This window comes from Micromys minutus (genome assembly GCF_963924665.1).
Source record: "Micromys minutus genome assembly, chromosome: 10".
NCBI classification, from domain to species: Eukaryota; Metazoa; Chordata; class Mammalia; order Rodentia; family Muridae; genus Micromys; species Micromys minutus.
Genome location: NC_137979.1, coordinates 23,564,679 through 23,584,187, shown reverse-complemented (window position 1 = coordinate 23,584,187; position 19,509 = coordinate 23,564,679). Strand labels below are relative to the sequence as shown.

Here is a 19,509-nt window from a genome sequence, read left to right as displayed (position 1 = left end):
GTCACTCTCCTATAAACAGTAGGAGTTGATAATGAGACTGATGGCTTCTTCCTGGAAACAGAAGCCATGGTGTTTGCATATTTATTGATGAGGCCACGTAAGAATATTATGACCTTAACTGGTTGACTGACATGCTGAGTCTAAGAAGTGTTAGGTTATTAGGGTCTATGGATATCTTCGGATTACTAACCTTAGGGGGCTCCTAGAGATAGAGTTGTGTAGTCTCCTCACTTGACTAGTGAACAGAATATACTAACAGTGTATGACTGCTCTAGCAGTGTTTTAAAGTAGAGCACCAAGACCACATGGCACTTGTTTTCACGAGGACTGAGTGCTTATATTGTTGCAAAAAACATAGTGCAGCTAGAGCTGATGGGTAGTTCCACACAGGTGATTCTGCAACACGGCTCATTTGTTCTAATATGAGTGCATTTGTTCATTTTAATAGAGAGTTAATTCCTCGGTGGAAGCAAATAGTCATTTGAAGGATCGTCCATCATGGAACGCAGCAGCAGCCCAGCATGCAGAGCAGGTGTGTGTGGTTGGTATTCTGCTATTATCACATGATAATGTCGCCAGTCAGAGGAAAATGATATGTAGATTACTTTGCAAACACTACATTATCCTACTCAAGGAAAGTGAAAATTATTTTTCTTATGCAGCATGTTAATTCTTAGAGTGTACATTTAGTTCTGGGCCCGGATCAGCCGTGCAAACAGCTCACAGATGTCTCTAGAGCCACAGGTTTCTGTTGGTGCATTTTTATCTCTCCCCCCAGGACAGAGTGTAGATAAACTGTGGCCCTGACTGTTGATGGCCTACAGCAGGAGAATCGCTGCCCTTGTTTTCTTTCATCCAGCCTACTCTGCCTCATTACTGGACTAATTTCCTTTCTCTGTAAGGCCTGATGTTTTTGTTAGGTGAGCAAGTTTTGAGTGCCCAGTACATGACGGTGTCTGGCCCAGCAGAGAGGAAATGAGAAGGTCCAAGAAATAAATGAAAAAAAGAAAAACCTCTTTGGTTGTTGTACAGGCTAATATTTCTCTGGAGGATTTGCTTTTAACGTTTAGGAGACTGTCCCTGTGTACTTGGCCTTAGGGCCCTTGGAGCAGAAGGTACAGGTTTCATTCCTTTAGTCTTATAAAAGTTGAAAAAAAGTGCTTGCTGCAGTAATTGCTCAAAGCGGGCAACAGGCAGAGTATAAAGGAGTTAGAAGGCAACAGGAGTGAGATTTTAAATAGATCATTCTCCTTGGGAGCAAGAAGACTATAGGTCAAGAATGTATCTAACTAATCTAATAACAGGATCTTAGCTATAGCTTTATTGTTATAATTCTTTTGTGCTGCTATTTTATGTTGGAGTTCCATGTGTTGTTTTGAAGAAGAATAGGAGGAGAGAGAGGAGGAAGAAGAGGGGAAGAAGGGGGAAGAGGAGGAGAAAAAGAAGAGGAGGAAAAGAAGGAAGTGGAGGAAGAGGAACCAGTGCAGTAGGAGAAAAAGGGGTTGGAAATGGTGGGGGAGGAGGAGACAACATTGACAACAAGCCCAGAAAACTTGTTCAAAGTTGAAGGGCAGAACCAGCCCTTAATCTCAGAAATATTTCATGCTTTACTCAGAAAGCATTATTTGAAAACAAAACACAAACAAAAAAACTAATAAAACAGATCAGATTACAGACCTATATTAGGATCAAGATAAATAACTAGGTGTGGTAACAGACACCTTTAATCCCAGCACTGGGGAGGCAGAGGCAGGTGGATCTCTGTGAGTTTGTAGCCATCTTGGTCTACATAGTGGGTTTTGAGACAGCCAGGGCTATGTAGAGAGGGATGGGAGAAGAAAGAGAAAAGCAAGTAAGCAGGAGAGATGCTTTGCAAACTGTAAAGAAAGTACTTTGTGAGTTTAAAGAACACAAAGTCGGGAAAGAATGGTAAAGCTCTCGTAGATTATACCAAGAGCCTCCAGCAAAGAGAAGAACACGGTAATGCCAGGACCCTTTAAGGATCATCCCCTAAACATGGCAGAAGATATACATGCTCTGCCAACCAGCAACACAAATAAAATGGCTGCTTACATTGGCATTACATAATTACATGATACTGCTTGGTTCGTACAATCATTTAAGCGATTGATGAGATTGTATTGGCTAGTGCTTTTGTTCCCCACTGACTGAGAAGTTTGTTCTGTATAGACTCTCTGCCTGTTGGCTCACTATGCTCTGGAATTATAATGACCAACAACAATCCTTAATTTTTCAGTTCTCTTATGTCATTTTCCCACCATTTCTTCCTTCATTTTGTAGGCTTCAGATGTCCATTTTGAATCGAGGGATATTTGTCAGCTGGATGACTATTTGGAAGATACTGCTCATGGGCTCTGGACTGTGACTGATGATAAGATCTTGGGGTCAGAAATTTCACCCAGATTGAGGAACAGCAAGGACAGCCCAGATCTTGAGACCATGATGCTCCGGATGGAAGAAATGGAAGTAAGGTCTGGGGGTGCTGCTCTTTGCCAGTGGGGGTCCACTTCTGCTCCTGATCACATTGCTGATACTCAATATGACAGAGCCACAGTGTCCTACTTTTAAATCAAAGCTCTGTTGCCAACTGAGTATAAGATTGTGCTTGGTTTAGTTGCTTAACCTTCTTTTAAAAAGATTTGTTTCTTATTATTTATAAGTATACTGTAGTTGTCTTCAGACACATCAGAGGAGGGCATCAGATCTCATTACAGATGGTTGTGAGCCACCATGTTATTGCTGGGATTTGAACTCAGGACCTTTGGAAGAACAGTCAGTGCTCTTAACCACTGAGCCATCTCTCCAGCCCTCAGTTGCTTAACCTTAATATGTGGGGTATTTGAGAATAGAAGAAGATATAAAGTATTTAGCACATATTCCAGTAAGTGTTATCACAATATATAAAACCCATCCTGTTATCACACTGTAAACAGTGACTCATAATTCCAAAAACATAGAGGCGTGGACTTGGTCCCACATTTGGATCATTGACTTCTGCATCAGTCCCTTATAGACACCAATCGGCTGCCTCTTCTACCTTGCTGCAGTGATCCTGTCGAATCGTAGATGTCCTCACCTTCTTTAATTTCAAGACTACTAATCTTTGAATGACTCCTTTTTCTTATAAACTTAAAGACCTTAGACACGAGCCATCCTACTGGATTGTTCAAGAGCTGGAAATCAAAACCAGTGGTCAAATGATGTGGTCAAGGCCATAAAAACTGAGAGAGTCTGGATGGCTGGTCCAGGTCTGACCCCACTCTCGGCAGTTTTGTTCTAGTTGTATCATGATTAGCTCATTTCTTTCTCATTGCTAAATAGGAAATTATAAAGAAGATAATTTTGGGTTGTTTTTGAAAATTTAAAGACATGCTGTTTGTCCTATTCTTTTAACCACTTTCCCTCTCTGGGGTAACTGGCTGGATCTGAGCTGCCCTCAGTAGGAACAGACGACATGTCTGTTGGAAGACAGACTCATGAAGACTAAAGTCCAGGAGGACTTGATGCATCTGTCATCACAGCTCCAGGGGACACGCTGCCTGAGGTTACAGCCACACTCCTCATACTTTTTGGGCTTCCCTCAGGAGCTGCTCACTTTCTGTCTCCACAGACGCCTGTTCTCATCTGTGTCTGTTTGCTGAGGCTGTTTCCACACTTACTACTTCTGGTTTATAATGAAACTTACTTTTTGCTCATAAATTAAACTTTCTTTTTTAAAGAAATACCAGGAGACAGTTCGCCAAAGATATAATAAAATTGTTTACGCTGACCCTCACTTATGGATGCACGAAGAAAGAAATGGTAGGTGCTTCTCCCTAACCCACCTTCAATATTTTACTCTGAAAATTTTCCAGCATAATGAAAGATTGAGAAAAACCATCCAGTGACCAAAATTCCACCTTGTAGTCCTGAGGTTCCCACATTGCAGTTTATCCATCTATCCTCAGTTCCTCTCAGTTTGTATTTCAGATGGTCTTATCTATGTATTGCAAAGTAAATTGCCAGATAACAGTACATTTTACTTCAAATATGCAGCCTCAGCCTGAGTTTCATATTTATTTATGGTTTTGTTTTTCTGAGGTAAAGTTTACATATAAAGAATAGTGAGATGGCTTAGTGAGAGGCTGAGACAGAACTAACAGAAGCCCCTGAGCCAGCCAGCCTGGCAATTGCAGCAAGAGACCCTGTCTCAAACTTAGTAGAAGGTTTTTCTGACTTCCATGCATCATGTATGTCTCTCTCTCTCTCTCTCTCTCTCTCTCTCTCTCTCTCTCTCACACACACACACACACACACACACACAAATTTTATTGACTAGAAAAATTACATATAATGCACAGACCTTAACTGTGTCATTTGAGGAGTTTTCACAAGTGGATCTGTTTCCTACCCAAACTCCTGTCTAGATGTAGCACACAGCTACACAGTTGTTGCGGAAATTTCCCATTTTTCCCAGTCAGTGCCCTAACTTTAGGCAACACTGCTTTTTAATCATGTTGAGTAATCTAGGAGTTTGAGTAAGTGCAGTCTATTGCTGGGTGTGCTTGTCAAACTCAATCAACATAGCTTGTGATAGCCTGTTGTTGCTTATTTCATGTTGCTGCTGTAGCTAATGGAACCTTAGAACATTCCTCCCTTACAGAGTACTGGATTAGAACACAGATTTATTCGCTTATAGTTTGAGAGGTCAGAAGGCTGAAAATGAGTCTCAAAAAGAAGTTGAGGTACTAGTGGGGTTTCTTCTGGAGGCTTCTAAGATGAGGAACTTTTCCTTCCAGTTCTTCCAATTCCTACGGCTACCTCCATTCCCCAAACACAGCATTGTCATTCAGTGCCTGTTTCCATGGTAGTCAGACCTTCCTTTGTTTTGTTTGCCTGTTGTAAAGATACTACAGTCACATAAAGAGAATACTTGCCATACATCTCAAGATATTAAAGTCCCTCTGCAGTGGAAGTAACACAGAATCTAGCTATTGACTGTAAACATCTCAGGGTCCATTTACCCAACTAGTTAGCCATCTGTTTATCCCTCTCTATGCCCCTCCCTCTTTCTCTTGGAATGTTCATGTCACATCTAATTTCATGTTTGCCAGTGAATCTGTATTTGTTTATTTTTAGTAGGGACTATTAAGATTAAATCTAAGGTGCTGAAGAGGTAGGTCAGTGGTTAAGAGCATCTGTGGCTCTTGCAGAGTACCTTGGAGTTCCCAATAGCCACATGAGTGACAGTGGGCTGTAACTATTTCCTGGTGATCTAGATGGCTCCTCTGATCACTGTGGCAACAGGCACACCATGTACGTAACACACTCAAGCAGACACTTATATAGAATAAAAATAAATATAAAAAGTTGTTTTAAAACTTAATTATGAATATAAAAGCCAGCATGGTGATATGAAGCTGAGGCAGGAGGATCAAGAGCTGTATCCTGGGTGACATATGAATTCCAAGCTAGTTTTGCTTACACACTTGCTTGCCTCTAGCAGTGTAAGTCTTGCATATTGTGTTCTTGTAATGAATCTGGCAGGGGTATTGGTACCTCACAGTGTTTCAGATTCAGTTTCTTCTAATATTTTGAAGCTTTATTGTTATTTTTAGCTATGTTTATGTGCCTATTGGGGTGGGAGGTGAGGGCACACAAAGATACTGATTTCCCTTAGTGCTAGATCTTCAAATGGTTAGGAACTGCCAGATGTGCTGGGAACTGAACTTGTGTTCTCTGCAAGAGCGCTTTCTGCTCTTAACCACTGAACCATCTCTTCAGTTTCTCTTTCTTGATGAGTAGTGCTTCAAAACTTTTCAAGTGATTAATAATTAATATATATATATATAATTCTTAATTATATATTCAAAATTGTTTTTTCTGCTTTTTAGTTGGGTTGCCCTTTTATTTTTTAATTATAAGATTACTTGTGTGTTTTAGGCATAAATTCTTGTTAAATACATGTTTTAGGTTGGTTTGTTCTGTTTCTGGTTTTTGTGTTTTGTAGTGCTGAGGCTCAAACCCGGAGCATGTTCTCAGTACACACTGTACCCCTGAGCTGTCTCCACAGTGTTTTAACTGCTATATTCACATGGTTGTCTGAGCAGTGTTCATTGCCACTTTTCAGTTCCAGAACATTTATTTTCACACACCCCTTCCCCCAAACAACCTTATATGTGTTACTTCTTAAGTGCTTGCTTCCTCCACCACTACCCACTACCCCACACCACCATTTGCTGGCAGTCGCCCCTCAGTGACGTTGAAGTTTGAATTCTGATAAAACCTCAGTCATCTTTGTATATGATTTATTTTTTTGTGGCCTAGGGAAGCTTTGCCTGCCACTGAGGTAAGAGGGTGCTGTTTTCTTCCAGGAGCTTTATGGTTTGTTTGTTTGTTTGTTAGTTTTGGTTTTAATGCCTTATGGTCTATCCTAGATACCTGTTTGTGGTTTGAGGAAGAGGCTGTTGGATATTCACTTGTTCTTGTTCCATTTGGTGAAAGAGATTTGCTTTTCTCTTGTACTTTTCAAAACTTAAACATTCACACTGTGGCTGCAGTCGCTAGGCTGCTGCCACGGTTTTCTGGGAAGCAAAACTCTGTTTAACTCATGTTCATTTTCCTCATGAGGAGTAGATGTGGGACTTAAATCCAGTGCATATTACACTTACCTGCAGATGTGGAGGAAGCCGTAGGTTAGGGGCTTGATGCCAGCTTATATCATGGAGTTATTTCAAGATACCAACTTGGATTGTTGCCATGTTAAATTTTGACAGAAATATGAGCCATCTAACAGAACACTTGTAGGATATTCTATCACACTGTGAACCCCAAGATTGTGTTATTTATTGAAAAAAATCTGTTTCTAGTTGTGGTATGACTTAGCCCTTAGCACACACCTTCATTCCCTCTGGCTGGAATACAGACACTTTAGTACACACCTTTAATCCCAAACAATGAAGGTAAAGTTAGTTTGTAGAAGGAAGCACCCATGCTTGAAAGTGATGTCTAATTGAGTGACAGACAAAGTGAAGAATCAAAGAAAGATTTGACAGAGTAGAATGTGTCTCACTCCCATGAGAAGAGAGAAAGGGTAAGCTACTCTTGGGACAGTGCAGGTAAAAAGAAGGCAGTGTTACCAGGACAGTTCTAGAGAGACAGGCTGATAAGAGAACAAGCTGACATGGGTGAAGGCAGAAAGAGCCAGAAAATGAGAAGGAGCTAGAGGATTAGAACAGATTAACAGTCTGAGGCCAGGCAGAGCTATTCAGGAGAGGCTAAGAGAGAGAAGCCAGTCTGAATCAGTCAGTGTTGAGAGGAGTTTGAGCTAGAACAGCTGAGTTGAACCAGCCAGCCAGAGCTCAGAAAAAACTAGCTATTCAGCAGTAAGGGTCAGAGGATGAAAATATTCTAAACCTAAATTAGATTGTAAGGAATGTAGAAGTTTCCAGTTGAAGCAGTAAGCCCCTGAGATGACAATTACATCAAGCAAATAAAAGATAGTTTTACAAACACTCATGTACTCTTTGTGCATTTTCTGCAGTTTTCATGCATTGAGTTGTTACGGTGACAAACCCTGGACTCTACTGCATGGGCTAGTAATTGAATTGCTGTTCTGGGTCTGGCTTGTGTGATCCTACCCATGCAGTACTTTTTTTACAGGCCAAGCAGCCATAAACAAAAGTGCTGAGATCCAGTGTGCATCCAGAACCTTAAAGTGCTGGACTTTCCGATTTGAGATGCTCAATGAAGCTTCTACACAGTTCCCAAATTCTGAACTATGGCACCAGAAACACTTCTGGTCCCAAGCAATTAGTGATAGTCAGCCTTCGTTATAGCGCTCTCGCCCTTTGCCCAGTTCCTGCCTGTGAACACATACAGCTCGTAGCAGGCTACAGCTGTTTGTCAAGATGCCTTAACTTTCCCAGCTACGCCCCAGGTTCACTGAGACCTAGAGAGTTGCCTACTGTGCAAGGACCCTTCTAATGATTGTGTAGTTGAACAGTAGACATTTTAGCATTTCTTTTTGAGTTGGAGACAGAGGAAAGGGGTGTGTTTTACTGATGGTTTGGCTATGGACTACAAAGGTTGCATACTTAAAGGTATATCTTAGTATCTTTTTCTTTCAAGAGGACAACCTTTAATTATTAGTTGCTGTCTAGGTCTCTATGTCGAGACTACATTAACATCTAAGAGGAGTTCTTTGGAGTCTGGAGAGATTGCTTAGCAGCTACTCTTGCAAAGGACTGGAGTTTGATTCTCAGCACTCATATCAGGCAGCTCTCACCTGCTTGTAAGTGCAGTTTCAGGGCATCCTGCACCCTCTTCTAGTATTACAGGAACTACACTCTAGTGCACACACACACACACACACACACACACACACACACACACACAAAATTAAATATTTCTTTTTACAGAGAAGCTCTTTAGAACACTAAAACTGAAGGAGTGCTGGGTGCTTGTAATCCCAGCATCATGAGACCAAAGCAGGAATCTGGGCACCATGCTTGTTGTCCCCGGTGCATTACAGAACCAAACTTACTCTGGTCTTAGGATTATGTGGTGTCTAATCTATTTCTCTCACTTCTGAATAACTGAAAAGTGATTGTCCTCAGCATCAGTAACATTGTTCCAAAAGCTGTCCTTGGCAGGGTTGTTCCTGAAAGTGTGTGATCCCAAGCATGTGTATGTCAGAAACAGTGTGGTGTTAGAACAGCTTTACCTGACTGACAGGTTCTTTTTCTTATACTTGAAACATTTTTTAAAACTAGAAATCACCCAAAACTCAAGAGAGCTCTCAGGCCTGCAAGCTGTTGACTCTCATGTAGATTTTCTATAGCAGTGTCCAGAGATAAGTTAGATCAGTTAATTAAGTGTTCAAGTCTGAGTGGCTTTCTCCTTCTTCAGTAATCAAGGCATTTAAAGGTTAAAAAACAAACTTCATGACTTCAGACTCTTTGACTGGCAGCTGGGTACCAGTAAAATGGTATCTCCTAGGGCTGTGTGGACCAGGGAAGGGGTCTCAAAGAGCTGGGAGCACTTCTCTTTTCTGAAGACTTAACTCTGCAGAGTTTTTTTCTTATGTTTGTTTGTTTGTTTCTCTGTTTGAAGCCCCTCTGCACTGCACTACTTCTTGTGCCTTAATGTGTAAGGAAGACACCTGTGACTTCCTCACAGCTCACTAGCTACAACCACACTCTTAGGAAGGACACAGTTTTTCTTGACAACAGTCATTTTATAACTGTCATTTCTAGACCAGAACACCCCAGCAGTAAGTGAAAGACCTTTGGCTTCTCATCCAGTCAAGATCACCAAGACAGCAACTCGCAAGTGCCCTGCTGTGAACATCTTGTTAGAAAGGCCCTGCAATGCCAAGTAAGTGGCAGGGACACTGCGTGAGTTTTGCTAGTTGCTGGCGTTGGGTGTAGTTAAATTCTGCAGTCCTTTAGCTCCAAGTGACAGAAGTTGTTTTGAGCAAGGTCTAGTAAAATAGTGGTTCCGTGGTGGGTGTTGAACACTTGCATTGTAAGGACATCTCCAGCACTTGGCAGCTTTTAGCTGGAATATACACGTTGTTCTGATACTTAGTGTGAGTTTTATTTCATCTATGGAGCAAGAATCCTTACAGTGTGAAGATTATTGTAGCACAGAGAGGAGTGGGCCATGACAGTAGGATGCTGAGTTTTATTTAGACAAACTATTTGCTTACATCTGAATGCCTTCATTCTTCTGTGTTCTCAGCTCACTGGATGAAAGTATGGAAACAGAAGAAGTACTGGAGAAAAGGGAGGCCCCCCTTTCCTTCTTCAGAGAAGATCTACATCAGAAAGAAGGCCAAACTCCCCTCTCAGTCCCACCAGGGATGCGGCACAGCATTGGTGACTACTGTAGCCGATTTGAGCAGTTCCTACGGATCATATCTCATGAGGCTATAGGCTCCTTCAACCCATGGCTAGTAGTTGAAAGGTCAGTAAAATTTCTGTGTCTCTGTTTGCAGGCCAAGAACCAAAGTTTAGACTTGAAGAGGATCTGAAGAAAGGATCAGCTGAGGTCTTATTCTTTGCTCTAGGGTCTGAGGCTCCAGTGGCTGCTCATGGGCTGGTGGGCAGCCTCCTCTGTGGTGCAGGAGGCTATGAAAATATCATGATCTTGGCCACCTGGAGAAATGGAGTGTCCTTCAGTCTCCTTCTCTCAGGCAGACTGTCAGGCTGAGCTCAGGGTGCTATAAAACACTGTAGACTGAGGAACTAAAACCAACAAGAATTTTTTTTTTTTTACCGTCTGGAGGCTGGGAGTTATCTAAGATTGGAGTGTCTGGTGAGTGTCCCCTTCCTGGCTGGCTGACAGCTGTCTTCTTGCTCTGTCCTCTAGTGACAGAGGTCCTCTCTCTCCTCCTCTTGGGGCACCATTCCCATCATGAAGATTCCACCCTTGTGACCTCATTTGAACTTCATTTCCTTCTAGGCTCAGGCCATCACATTGGGAGTTAAGGCTTCAGTGAATGAATACAAATATTTGAGTTGGGGCTAATTTTTTGATGTTGATGGTGAGGATTGTACTCCATCAGAAAACACAAGTTTTTCTGGATAGGAAACAGCCATATGAATCCTCACGACTGAGGCACACTGGCCTTGGCAAGCAGCTAGCTTCTGACTTCACTGCTCTTACTCACATCCTGCACCCCCAGGTCCCTCCTCTGAGTGCCACTTTAGTACAGAATGCAAGGTGGGTCTCATCATTGAGCAAAGTAGTAGATTGCTTATATTTTTTCTTAAGTTTTAAACATGCCTCTTGTTTTGTATTTCTGAGCTTTTGCTATCCTACACTGTTTCTTCTTAAGTTATTGGAGGCTGTGTGCTGCCTCAGGCAAGATGTGCACTAAGAAAGACAACTTAGAACTTCAGGGACCTAGGTTTCAACTTGGGATATCAAGAAAAATGGCAAAGTCACTCCCAGAGACATTGCCAGTGAGCATAGGTGGCAGCCAGTCCAGACCAGAAGGGGAAGACAGAGGGCTTCAGGAGGGATGTTGCTTTGAGGCAGAGTAAAGAATGGAACCCTGTCCTGCCAACTGCTGTGGGAGTGAATGAGAAGTGCCCTTGTGTTTCCCTCACACTGAGAGCAACAGTGGTGGGAATATAGAGAGTGAAGTGAACACAAGGACAGTGTGGTCACTTCTGCCTCCAGAAATGACATGAATGGTGATTTGGACCACTTCTCCCCTGAGGACAACTGTTAATAGAAAAGCTGGATTAAAAATAAAATGCATACACTTGAAGACATCACAATACTAACTAGGTAATGAAGAACAAGTGGGTCAGGACCCTGGAGAAGAGAGTGCAGCCAGTGTGGTGCTGAATGGTTCACTCTGGAGGAGAGCTGCCACAGCCTCCTGAGGCCAGAAGGTGGAGGCTGGAACCAGCAGTTAATAGCTAAGGCTAGTTAGTGCCTTGCTGAAGTTTCTTCACTTCCTTGGTTATGGTGCTGGTATTGAACCCAGGACCTTGTACACTCTGGGCCAACCCTCTACTGCTGAGCTACATCCCCAGGCCTCGTATCACTTCACTTCCAGCTGAAACCTTGAAACGTTGCACTCTGAAAGGTCAGGTGATCTGGGCATAAATGGGTCTTCGTAGGGACTCCACTCAGTGCCGCATCTTCTCAGTTGCTGAGGTGACTCTAGTCCCTGTTGTTCCCCAGGCCCCATATGTAAGCAAACATATTTTCTCTGGCGGAAAATCATATCATCATAGGAGACTTAGTTTACTTCTGTGATGTTCTTAAACATTGTCTTTAGTGAAAGTAGCCAGGCCACAGAAAACAGCACTATCAGCACATCCACAGCAGCTCCAAATAGTGACACTGTTTGCAGCTGCCTGCTGTATAGAAATAAATATCCAACTTAGAATTTTGCCAGTGAACTGGGAGCTAGTCAAAATCTAAACATACATCCATGGACAAAACAAACAAACACACAAACCACACTTTCTGAAATGAGAAATATATTAGATAGGCTCAATAGCAAATTACATACAACAGAAGGGAAATCTTGGAACGTGGAATAGTTTTGTGTGTTTGTGTGTGTGTGTGTGTGTATGTGTGTGTGTGTGTGTGTGTGTGTGTGTTACAGAAAGGCAAAATTAAAGATGAAAAGTAAAGATGGGGTGACTAGGAATGTAGAAGGCTGAGCAGTGTGGTCTAATATATGTGAAGGTATGTCTTGGGAGAGGAGAGTAAGAAAATGAATCTGAAACAATGTCCAGAGAAACAATGGCTGTCATCTCCATAGTAACAAAGGCCATGAAGATAGAAGAAAATCTACAAACCCCAAGTGAGTCTGAAAATATCTCCATATGATTTATGTATTAGTTACACACAGAAAATAGTGATTTAAAGGAAGAAGCCTGGTAGACATCACCTATCTGAGTGACCAAAATCACCAGTCATCAGTAAAGGGATAAGCACTGAAGGGACACAGTATCTCCCCTCCCCCTTCTGCATCTGTTTCAGAACTATGCAGCTGACTGATTATAAGAGAATACTAAACAACCCAGGACATGAGGACAATGAGGAGAAAGCTTTACTCCAAAAAATGTTATGGTCATGGAGGAGAGACTGAGGAACATATTTTAAAGGAATGAAGTCTAAAGAGACATGACAACTAAATAGCCTGGACTGGATCCTGGATTCTAAAAAGTTTTAAGGGCCTTATTTGGATGGTTGGCAAGGTTTGAATAAAGTCTGTATGTAAGATTAGATAATGTTTATGGTAATGTTACCACAGTTGTCTCTAGGACGCACTGAAGTTCCTGAGGGATTCCAGGTCTTCAACATACTCTCTAAAGGCTCAAATAAAAGAGCTGTGTGTTGTACATACATGCGTATGTTTATGTAGAGGTATCTGGGATATGGAGGACCTTGCCCTTTACCACAGAGAAGCATGCATCTTCTCTGAGCTGTGGGGCTGGGCTATGGCCAGGTCATTCATTTCCAGTCAGCTCTAATGTCAGCCATCTTGGGGTCAAGTCCAGTTTTGTCTGGTTTGGTGCTTTTGCAGTGCTTGGGGGTCTAGGTGCTACCATCTTAATATCTGGGAGAGCCAGGCCCCTCACTTCCTTCTCCAGAAGTATCTTGGCTCCTACAGGCTCCTGGTCTCCACACAATTTCTGAGCTGATTGACTAGGTTTTTATGAATACCGAACAGCCCTGTGTTTGGCTGCCCACGCCTTCAGCTGTGTCCTTTGTCTTCAGCTTTTCAGATGAGCTGGTAGATGAAGCGCTGGGGGCTGTGGCTGCAGAACTGCAGGATGTGTGTGAAGACTATGCAGAAGCTGTGTTCACCTCAGAGTTCCTAGAGGCCGCTGCATGAGACCTGTCCAGGCAGGGCCCTCAGATCACTGCCAGAGGAACAGCACCGCCCGCTGTCAGCCCATGGTGGACTCTTGGTCCTCAGCTGCCCACTGAGAGGGAAATGTCAGGGAGGTCACCCTCTCCTTGTCTTAGCAGTGCTTCTGGAAGTTATAGAAAGGAGGTTACATTTATTAGTGCTGGAGGAGCATGAGACAGTTAGATTGGTACAGCATTTTCGGATGTATAATTTTCCTACTGAAATGGTGTGTTCATTCCTCTGACTCAGTTGGAGATCAAAATGTTTTGAAAGGTAATGGGTAAAGATATTTCACATAGGGATTCCAGCCTCTGTTAAAGCCATGGGGGTGGAGGGATCAGTGCGAACCCAAGTGCAGTTACTGTCTGGTCCCAGCACCTGGCTCCTGTTAGTAAGTGTGCTCCTCACATTGTCACTAGTGGTGTCTCTCTACTGGGTGGCAAGCTACTTGGAATTCGGAGTGGTGGTGTCACCAAGCCTCTGCTCAGCAGCAGTGGAAGTAGGGAGCCCACCCCATGGGCACACGGAACAAATGGGCTCAAGCTCGCCTTTCACAGTCTCGGTTTCTCAGAGTCATTTATTACCATTTTGACCCATGCTAGTATAAAAGCATTTCTCTGAATGCAGAAGTTTGAAGACAGGAGAGGGCAGGCCTTCCCCATGCCAGCTCACTCTCCCAGAGGACAGAAGCTTCTCTACACCACAGAGCATCCCATCTGGAGGAGGGAGCCAAGTGCATGACTTGAAGACTTCTGGACCCTTCAGAGGACCAAAGATGTCTGCATGGCCTTTCGAAGACTCTTAGGTCTTGGTGCTAAGGTTTTCAGTAACTCTGAATTGAGAAAAAGTAAAGGAATGTGCATAAAAATAAGGCAACTGCCTGAAAAAGGTTTACCTGGATCAGAGTTTACCTCAGTTATTTGTGTGAGGCTTGGGGAAAGAAGTGTAAGCCACAAAGGGAGAGACACCCAAGGACTAAAATGTGAATCTGGCTACCACAGATGCCCCGACGTGGCCTCCTGAGATTGTTTCTATGGTACCAGAAGTTCAGGTGATATAAGCCTTCTGGTCACAAAAATTGATTTTTGTTTAATATTTTCCTGTTTAATATTACATAACCTCAGAAAGGACATGAAGGGATCCATAGGTCTTCAGTCTGGAGACTTGAACCAATAGAAGCGCTTGCTGTTGGTAGTGCAGTCATTTGTTATGGCAGTTCTTACTGTGCCGATGAAAAAATAAACTCAGTATTTTAAATTGTGAACATGTCTATTTGAAGTAATTTACATCTCCTTTTTCCCACAGGCAATGTGAAATGGAATTTACAGGAACCACTGGGAATACTTTTGTATTTGATATGAACTTAGTAGACTATTTACCACCTCAGAGAAAAATAAATGCTAATAAAACCTAACATTTATTGAGCACATACTAGAGTGTTGTGCTAAAACTTCACTGCATAACTTAATGCAGGTGCACTCTGTGAGACATACCATCACGCCCCATTAGTAGGTGAGAGCAGGAAGGGGGATTGGGCCAGCTAGCCTGTGTCCGTGGCTGTGGTCATGGAGTCACTCTCCCATGAAGATTACTGTGTCGTGTGCTTCTGCCACTCCTTGTCCCCACTTAGTGTCTGAGACACTGCTGGAGCAGAGCCTTTGCTGAGTATTATTTCCTGTGTGGCCTGTCCTTACAAGTCTAGCTCGGCCCCCTCTACCAGGTAATCCACACTGGCTCAGATGGGTGGGCCTCATCCCTGCCTCATGTCCAGGGTCTGCTTCATAGCCCAGACTTGCAGCCACAGTGAGACAGAAGTGAGCCACAAGAAATAAGAATTTGGAATTGAACATTAAATCCTGACTATAAATGTTCCTGCATACAGCCTTGCAGCCAGACCACTAGAGTGTTTACTGCATGACCTAAGGCTGAGCACTTGTGAGTCATTCTCTAATTCCCTTCAGCTTTCTCATGACCAGTTCACAGCCTGTTTTACTTGAGTGTTGTGTTACATGAGCTCCCCCCCCACTTTGTTTAGGTGCCTGTGTGCTCTTTAGTGTTCGCTTCCACCATAGGCTGACTTTCACTGCCAGGCCAGACTGTCACCTGTTCATTCCTTGTCTCTGTTAGACTTGAGGGCAGGGATTCTGCCTAGCACTTTGTTGCTCTGCAGGTACATTTGAATTAATGTATAGCAGATAGACTACACCCAGTACAGTACGTGTTGACCTTGTGTGACACTGGCAGATGGCCTTGTAGGAGTGTCACATTGGCCCCTAAGGTCCACTGCTATTGGCTTCCAACTCATTGTGGAAAACTTGTCTCCCTCTGCTTAGACTGAGGCCCGGGAGTTGGGGGATGTCTGCCCCAGCGGCGGCTGGGCCTCAGTCAGGCTGCTCCTGTTAACTGGATGTGGGCCAGGCCCAGGGCTGACAGAACAGTGAGTGGGGGTAGGGGTGGGGATGGTAAGGTGACCCTCTCCCCTTCTCGGTATGATTACCATTCTTGCCACAGGGTGGGTGATGAAAGGTTTTAGCTTCTCCCTACTAAGTCCAAGTTCCTGCCCCCCTAAACTGGGGAGCTCCAGAAGAGTGGGTAAAAGAGGCAATGCTGGGAAGGGACACAGTAGCCACAGGCTGACAGGGGAAGACAGTGAAGCAGAGCCACATCAGGGAGCCCTGTGTCCCCTGAGTAGTGCTGACACTGGTAGGAATTGCCTGGGATGACTGAAAGCCAGGTATGTCCTCACTGTGACTCCTGGTCACCATGGAGGTGCCCTCTGGAGCAGTGGTTCTCAACCTTCCTAATGTTCTACCCTTCAGTATAGTTCCTCATGTTGTGGTGACCCTCCCCCATAAAATTATTTCTGTTGCTACTTCATAGCTGTGATTTTGCTACTGTTGTGAATTGTAATATAAATACCTGTTTTCTGATGGTCTTCTGGGGATGAGAGGACCTGCTTCTGAGGGTTTCCTCTAAGCAAGGCCCTGCTTCTTTGGTCCGGTACGAAGCAGAGGAAGGCAGTAATCTAGCTGCGTGTCCTTATCAGGACTGACTTCCCACGGGGTCGCGGTTGGTGACAGAGCTGATTCTGGTCAGTTTGAACATGGGTGTGTACTTCAGTAGCCAACAGTAGGGCCTGGGTTACATGGACTCCTGTCAACCATGATGTGTGTTTACTCTGGGTTCTTAGTAAGGGCCTCTCCCCTGCTGACTCCTGTGAGCAGCCCGCTTCTTTCATGGGAACTTGGTGCTGAGTCTGCTCTCTAGCCTGCCAGGCCTCCATTCCTATACCATAGGCCCCACTCTGCTTGCACCAGTCCCCCCAGGGCCCCATGTGTTTCTTCAGTCCAGCTAGAGCTTACACATACCCTATTAATTTTCCTTCCATTGCCCTTCCTAGAATGCTGAGCATGCCCTGTTGCCCTACTGACCCTCTCCCCCATCAGGGTCTCTTGTATCCCCAACCAAGAAAGGCCCTTGAGAAGACATCAGCATCTCTCTTTTTAATGGCTCCTGACCTTACGACAGTCCGCCAGGCCTCAAAGATCCAGCTTCTCCCCACAGAATCATTCATTCCCCTGGCCCTGGGTCTCCTGGCTTTGGTCTCTCCCTTTCCCTTTCCAATATCTTAAAGTCATCTGTGGAGAGCCTTCACAGGGCTGCCCTGTGGTTTCGGAAGCACCTTTGCAGCACAGCTATCAGGCCCCATGGCTGTTCTGGGGGCAGGGCCGAGAGGCTCGCTACACACCTCCATCTTTTATGCTCCCACAGGCCTTCTCTCGAACATCCCTGCTCCCCTGGCACTGGGCTGTTTGCTCTACTGCAGCCTTCCACCCTGCCCCCTCCTCTCTTTGGGTTTTTTTACCTACCCTCCCCTGTCTCTGTCCTAGCCCTGCCTCCTTCCCCAGCCCAGACCTGCTTCTTTCCCAAACATCCAGCCCACACCCACAAATCCTCTCCTCCAACTTCCTTTGTCTTGGTGAGGTCTTCTATGACCCTCCCACTCATGGGCTGTAGGTCACTGAGCCTGTACTTTGAGGACCCCTGTTGTTCCTGCCCCCAGCTGGGGTGGGTGGGACCTTCAGTATCTTTAGTCTGCCTTTCAGTTTGAGGAAAGCCCAGGGGCATAGAAGAATTCCAAGCAGCTTCTGGCTCAGGAATCTGTGTTCCAGGGGGGGCAGGAGTACTTGAGTCCTAGCTCTTTGGTCTCTGCTATCCATCAGACTCCATCCTCAGGTTCACCACGTCTAAGCTATGTTTAACCTAGAAAAGCCAAGCAAACACTGCCTGCTCGGGTGCACACAGAAAGCAGGGACTGGGGACCATGGAGACGGGGCCAGCTACCAGAATGTTTGCAGAATTCTGCAGGACCTTCACAGGTCTCCCAGGAAAACTCCAGCTTCAAGATACTCTGTGAGATCTAATGGAGTTATCCAGAGAGCAAGGGAGCCTACTTGTGTACCTGGATTAATCACCCACCTCCTTGTCTTAAAAACACATCGTTTAAAAATTCCTAAGCACCTTTAAATATATGCTGTTCTCTCTACCATATAACAGCCTCTTTATGTACAAACAGTAGTTCAGGTGGTACATAAAGAATATAGCCATGAAAACAGATATCAGCCTCTGGCCTTAGGTTTTTGATAATTATTATGTAGAGATTTTTACAGAACCTGTTAGGAGGGAACCTTGGCATGCACTGAGAAGCTGGGCTCTGGAATGCTGTCCTGGCCTCTTACGTTGTTTTTTCCTGCTCACTGTCCTGTGTGGATCCTTGCCACGTCCTTCCATCTGGACACCTGACAGTGATTTTCCAACTGTGTTTTTTACTGCCCTGGGCAGCACATCTAGGGCCTGTCTGGCTGGTCTGCTGTCCTGCCTCAGACCCACAGTCTTGACTAGAACCTCGTGGTCACCAGAACTTTCTAAACTGGATCACAGCCTTAAGCAGTAGATGCAGTACCAGTCCCGTTTTACAGATGGAGAAATGAAAGCCTATGGAAGAGGAACTTGATTGGGGCCATCTAGAGAGTGATAGATCCAGAACTATCAATCTCCATCCTTTCACCTCCAGATCCAGTGTTGTTCTGTTTTCCAGAGTCCAGGGAAGGGCACTTCAGTCGGGAAGGGGGAGGGGGGATGACAAAGAATTTCCAGCCAGACTTGGAACTGACTACTCTGTGGTTAGGAAATCTTCAGCTCACTCGGCTTCCGTTTCATCTGTAGAATGGATCAATAATCTCTAGATCAGTGTCAGTATGAGAGCCTAATGAGGTGGTAGAATTGTAGCAGCCAGTCCCCAGGTGATGGGGCGACTTGATTGTCACTTATCTTATGGAGGCCAGCTGCCAGCAAGGTCCAGCCTAAGCAAGAAGGTAGGGACAATGGAGGCAGATTAGGATGGAGTGGAAGAAAATGGTGCCAGTAGCTGGCCAGAACCTGCACTCTGTGGCAGGCTGCATCAACCAGAGGGGCTAGATGGCCCAGTCACCTTCGTATGCTCAGAACCAACCACCATGGCAGCCATACAGTAGGACCACAGCAACTGCTCATTTCCACTCAAAATGAAGTCTGCACTTGCAGTTGACAGCTAAGGGTCTACCTAACGGCTGGGACTCAGCAGATAACACACTCATTTTGAATGCTCAAAGCCTCCGGCTCAATCCTCAGCACCAAATAAACAATGGTGCACATCTGTTATCCCAGCACAGGAGCTGGAGGCAGGAGAATCAGAAGTTCAAGTTCCCACATGGGCATGAACAGCCCATTTACCATTCACGACACAAAGGCCTTCCTTTTTCCAAGATGGCTTCTAGGCTACCTCATTAGCATTGGCCACTTTCAGTAACAAGACGCATTTCCATCTAATTCCTCAGCTCTGATTGGTCAGGTCAGAGACACCTGTCAGAGAATGGCTCATCATTTTCTCAATAGTATGGACTGTGCCAGGCAGTGTTGGCACACACCTTTAATCCCAGTACTGGGAAGGCAGAGACAGGTGGATCTCTGTGAGTTTGAGGCCAGCCTGAGCTACAGAGAGAGTTCCAGGACAGCCAGGGCTACACACATCCAAACCTTGTCTCAGAAAAAAATAAACGAGTAAAAATGGTACTGGAGAG

The 19,509-nt window shown here is 44.5% G+C and overlaps 1 protein-coding gene across 1 annotated transcript in view; it reads left to right on the top strand.

The window, feature by feature from the left end:
• The window catches only part of KIAA0753, a gene marked incomplete at its 3' end in the record, with an annotated part of 42,713 nt that extends 29,341 nt beyond the window's left edge, over nt 1-13,372 (top strand). The window contains exons 14-19 of the mRNA XM_080922303.1: nt 449-532; nt 2,302-2,487; nt 3,741-3,822; nt 9,258-9,378; nt 9,745-9,969; nt 13,255-13,372. Coding sequence (XP_080778429.1) covers nt 449-532; nt 2,302-2,487; nt 3,741-3,822; nt 9,258-9,378; nt 9,745-9,969; nt 13,255-13,372 — 816 coding nt within the window. The remainder of the gene's footprint in view (nt 1-448; nt 533-2,301; nt 2,488-3,740; nt 3,823-9,257; nt 9,379-9,744; nt 9,970-13,254) is intronic.
• Between the last annotated feature and the right edge of the window lie 6,137 nt (nt 13,373-19,509).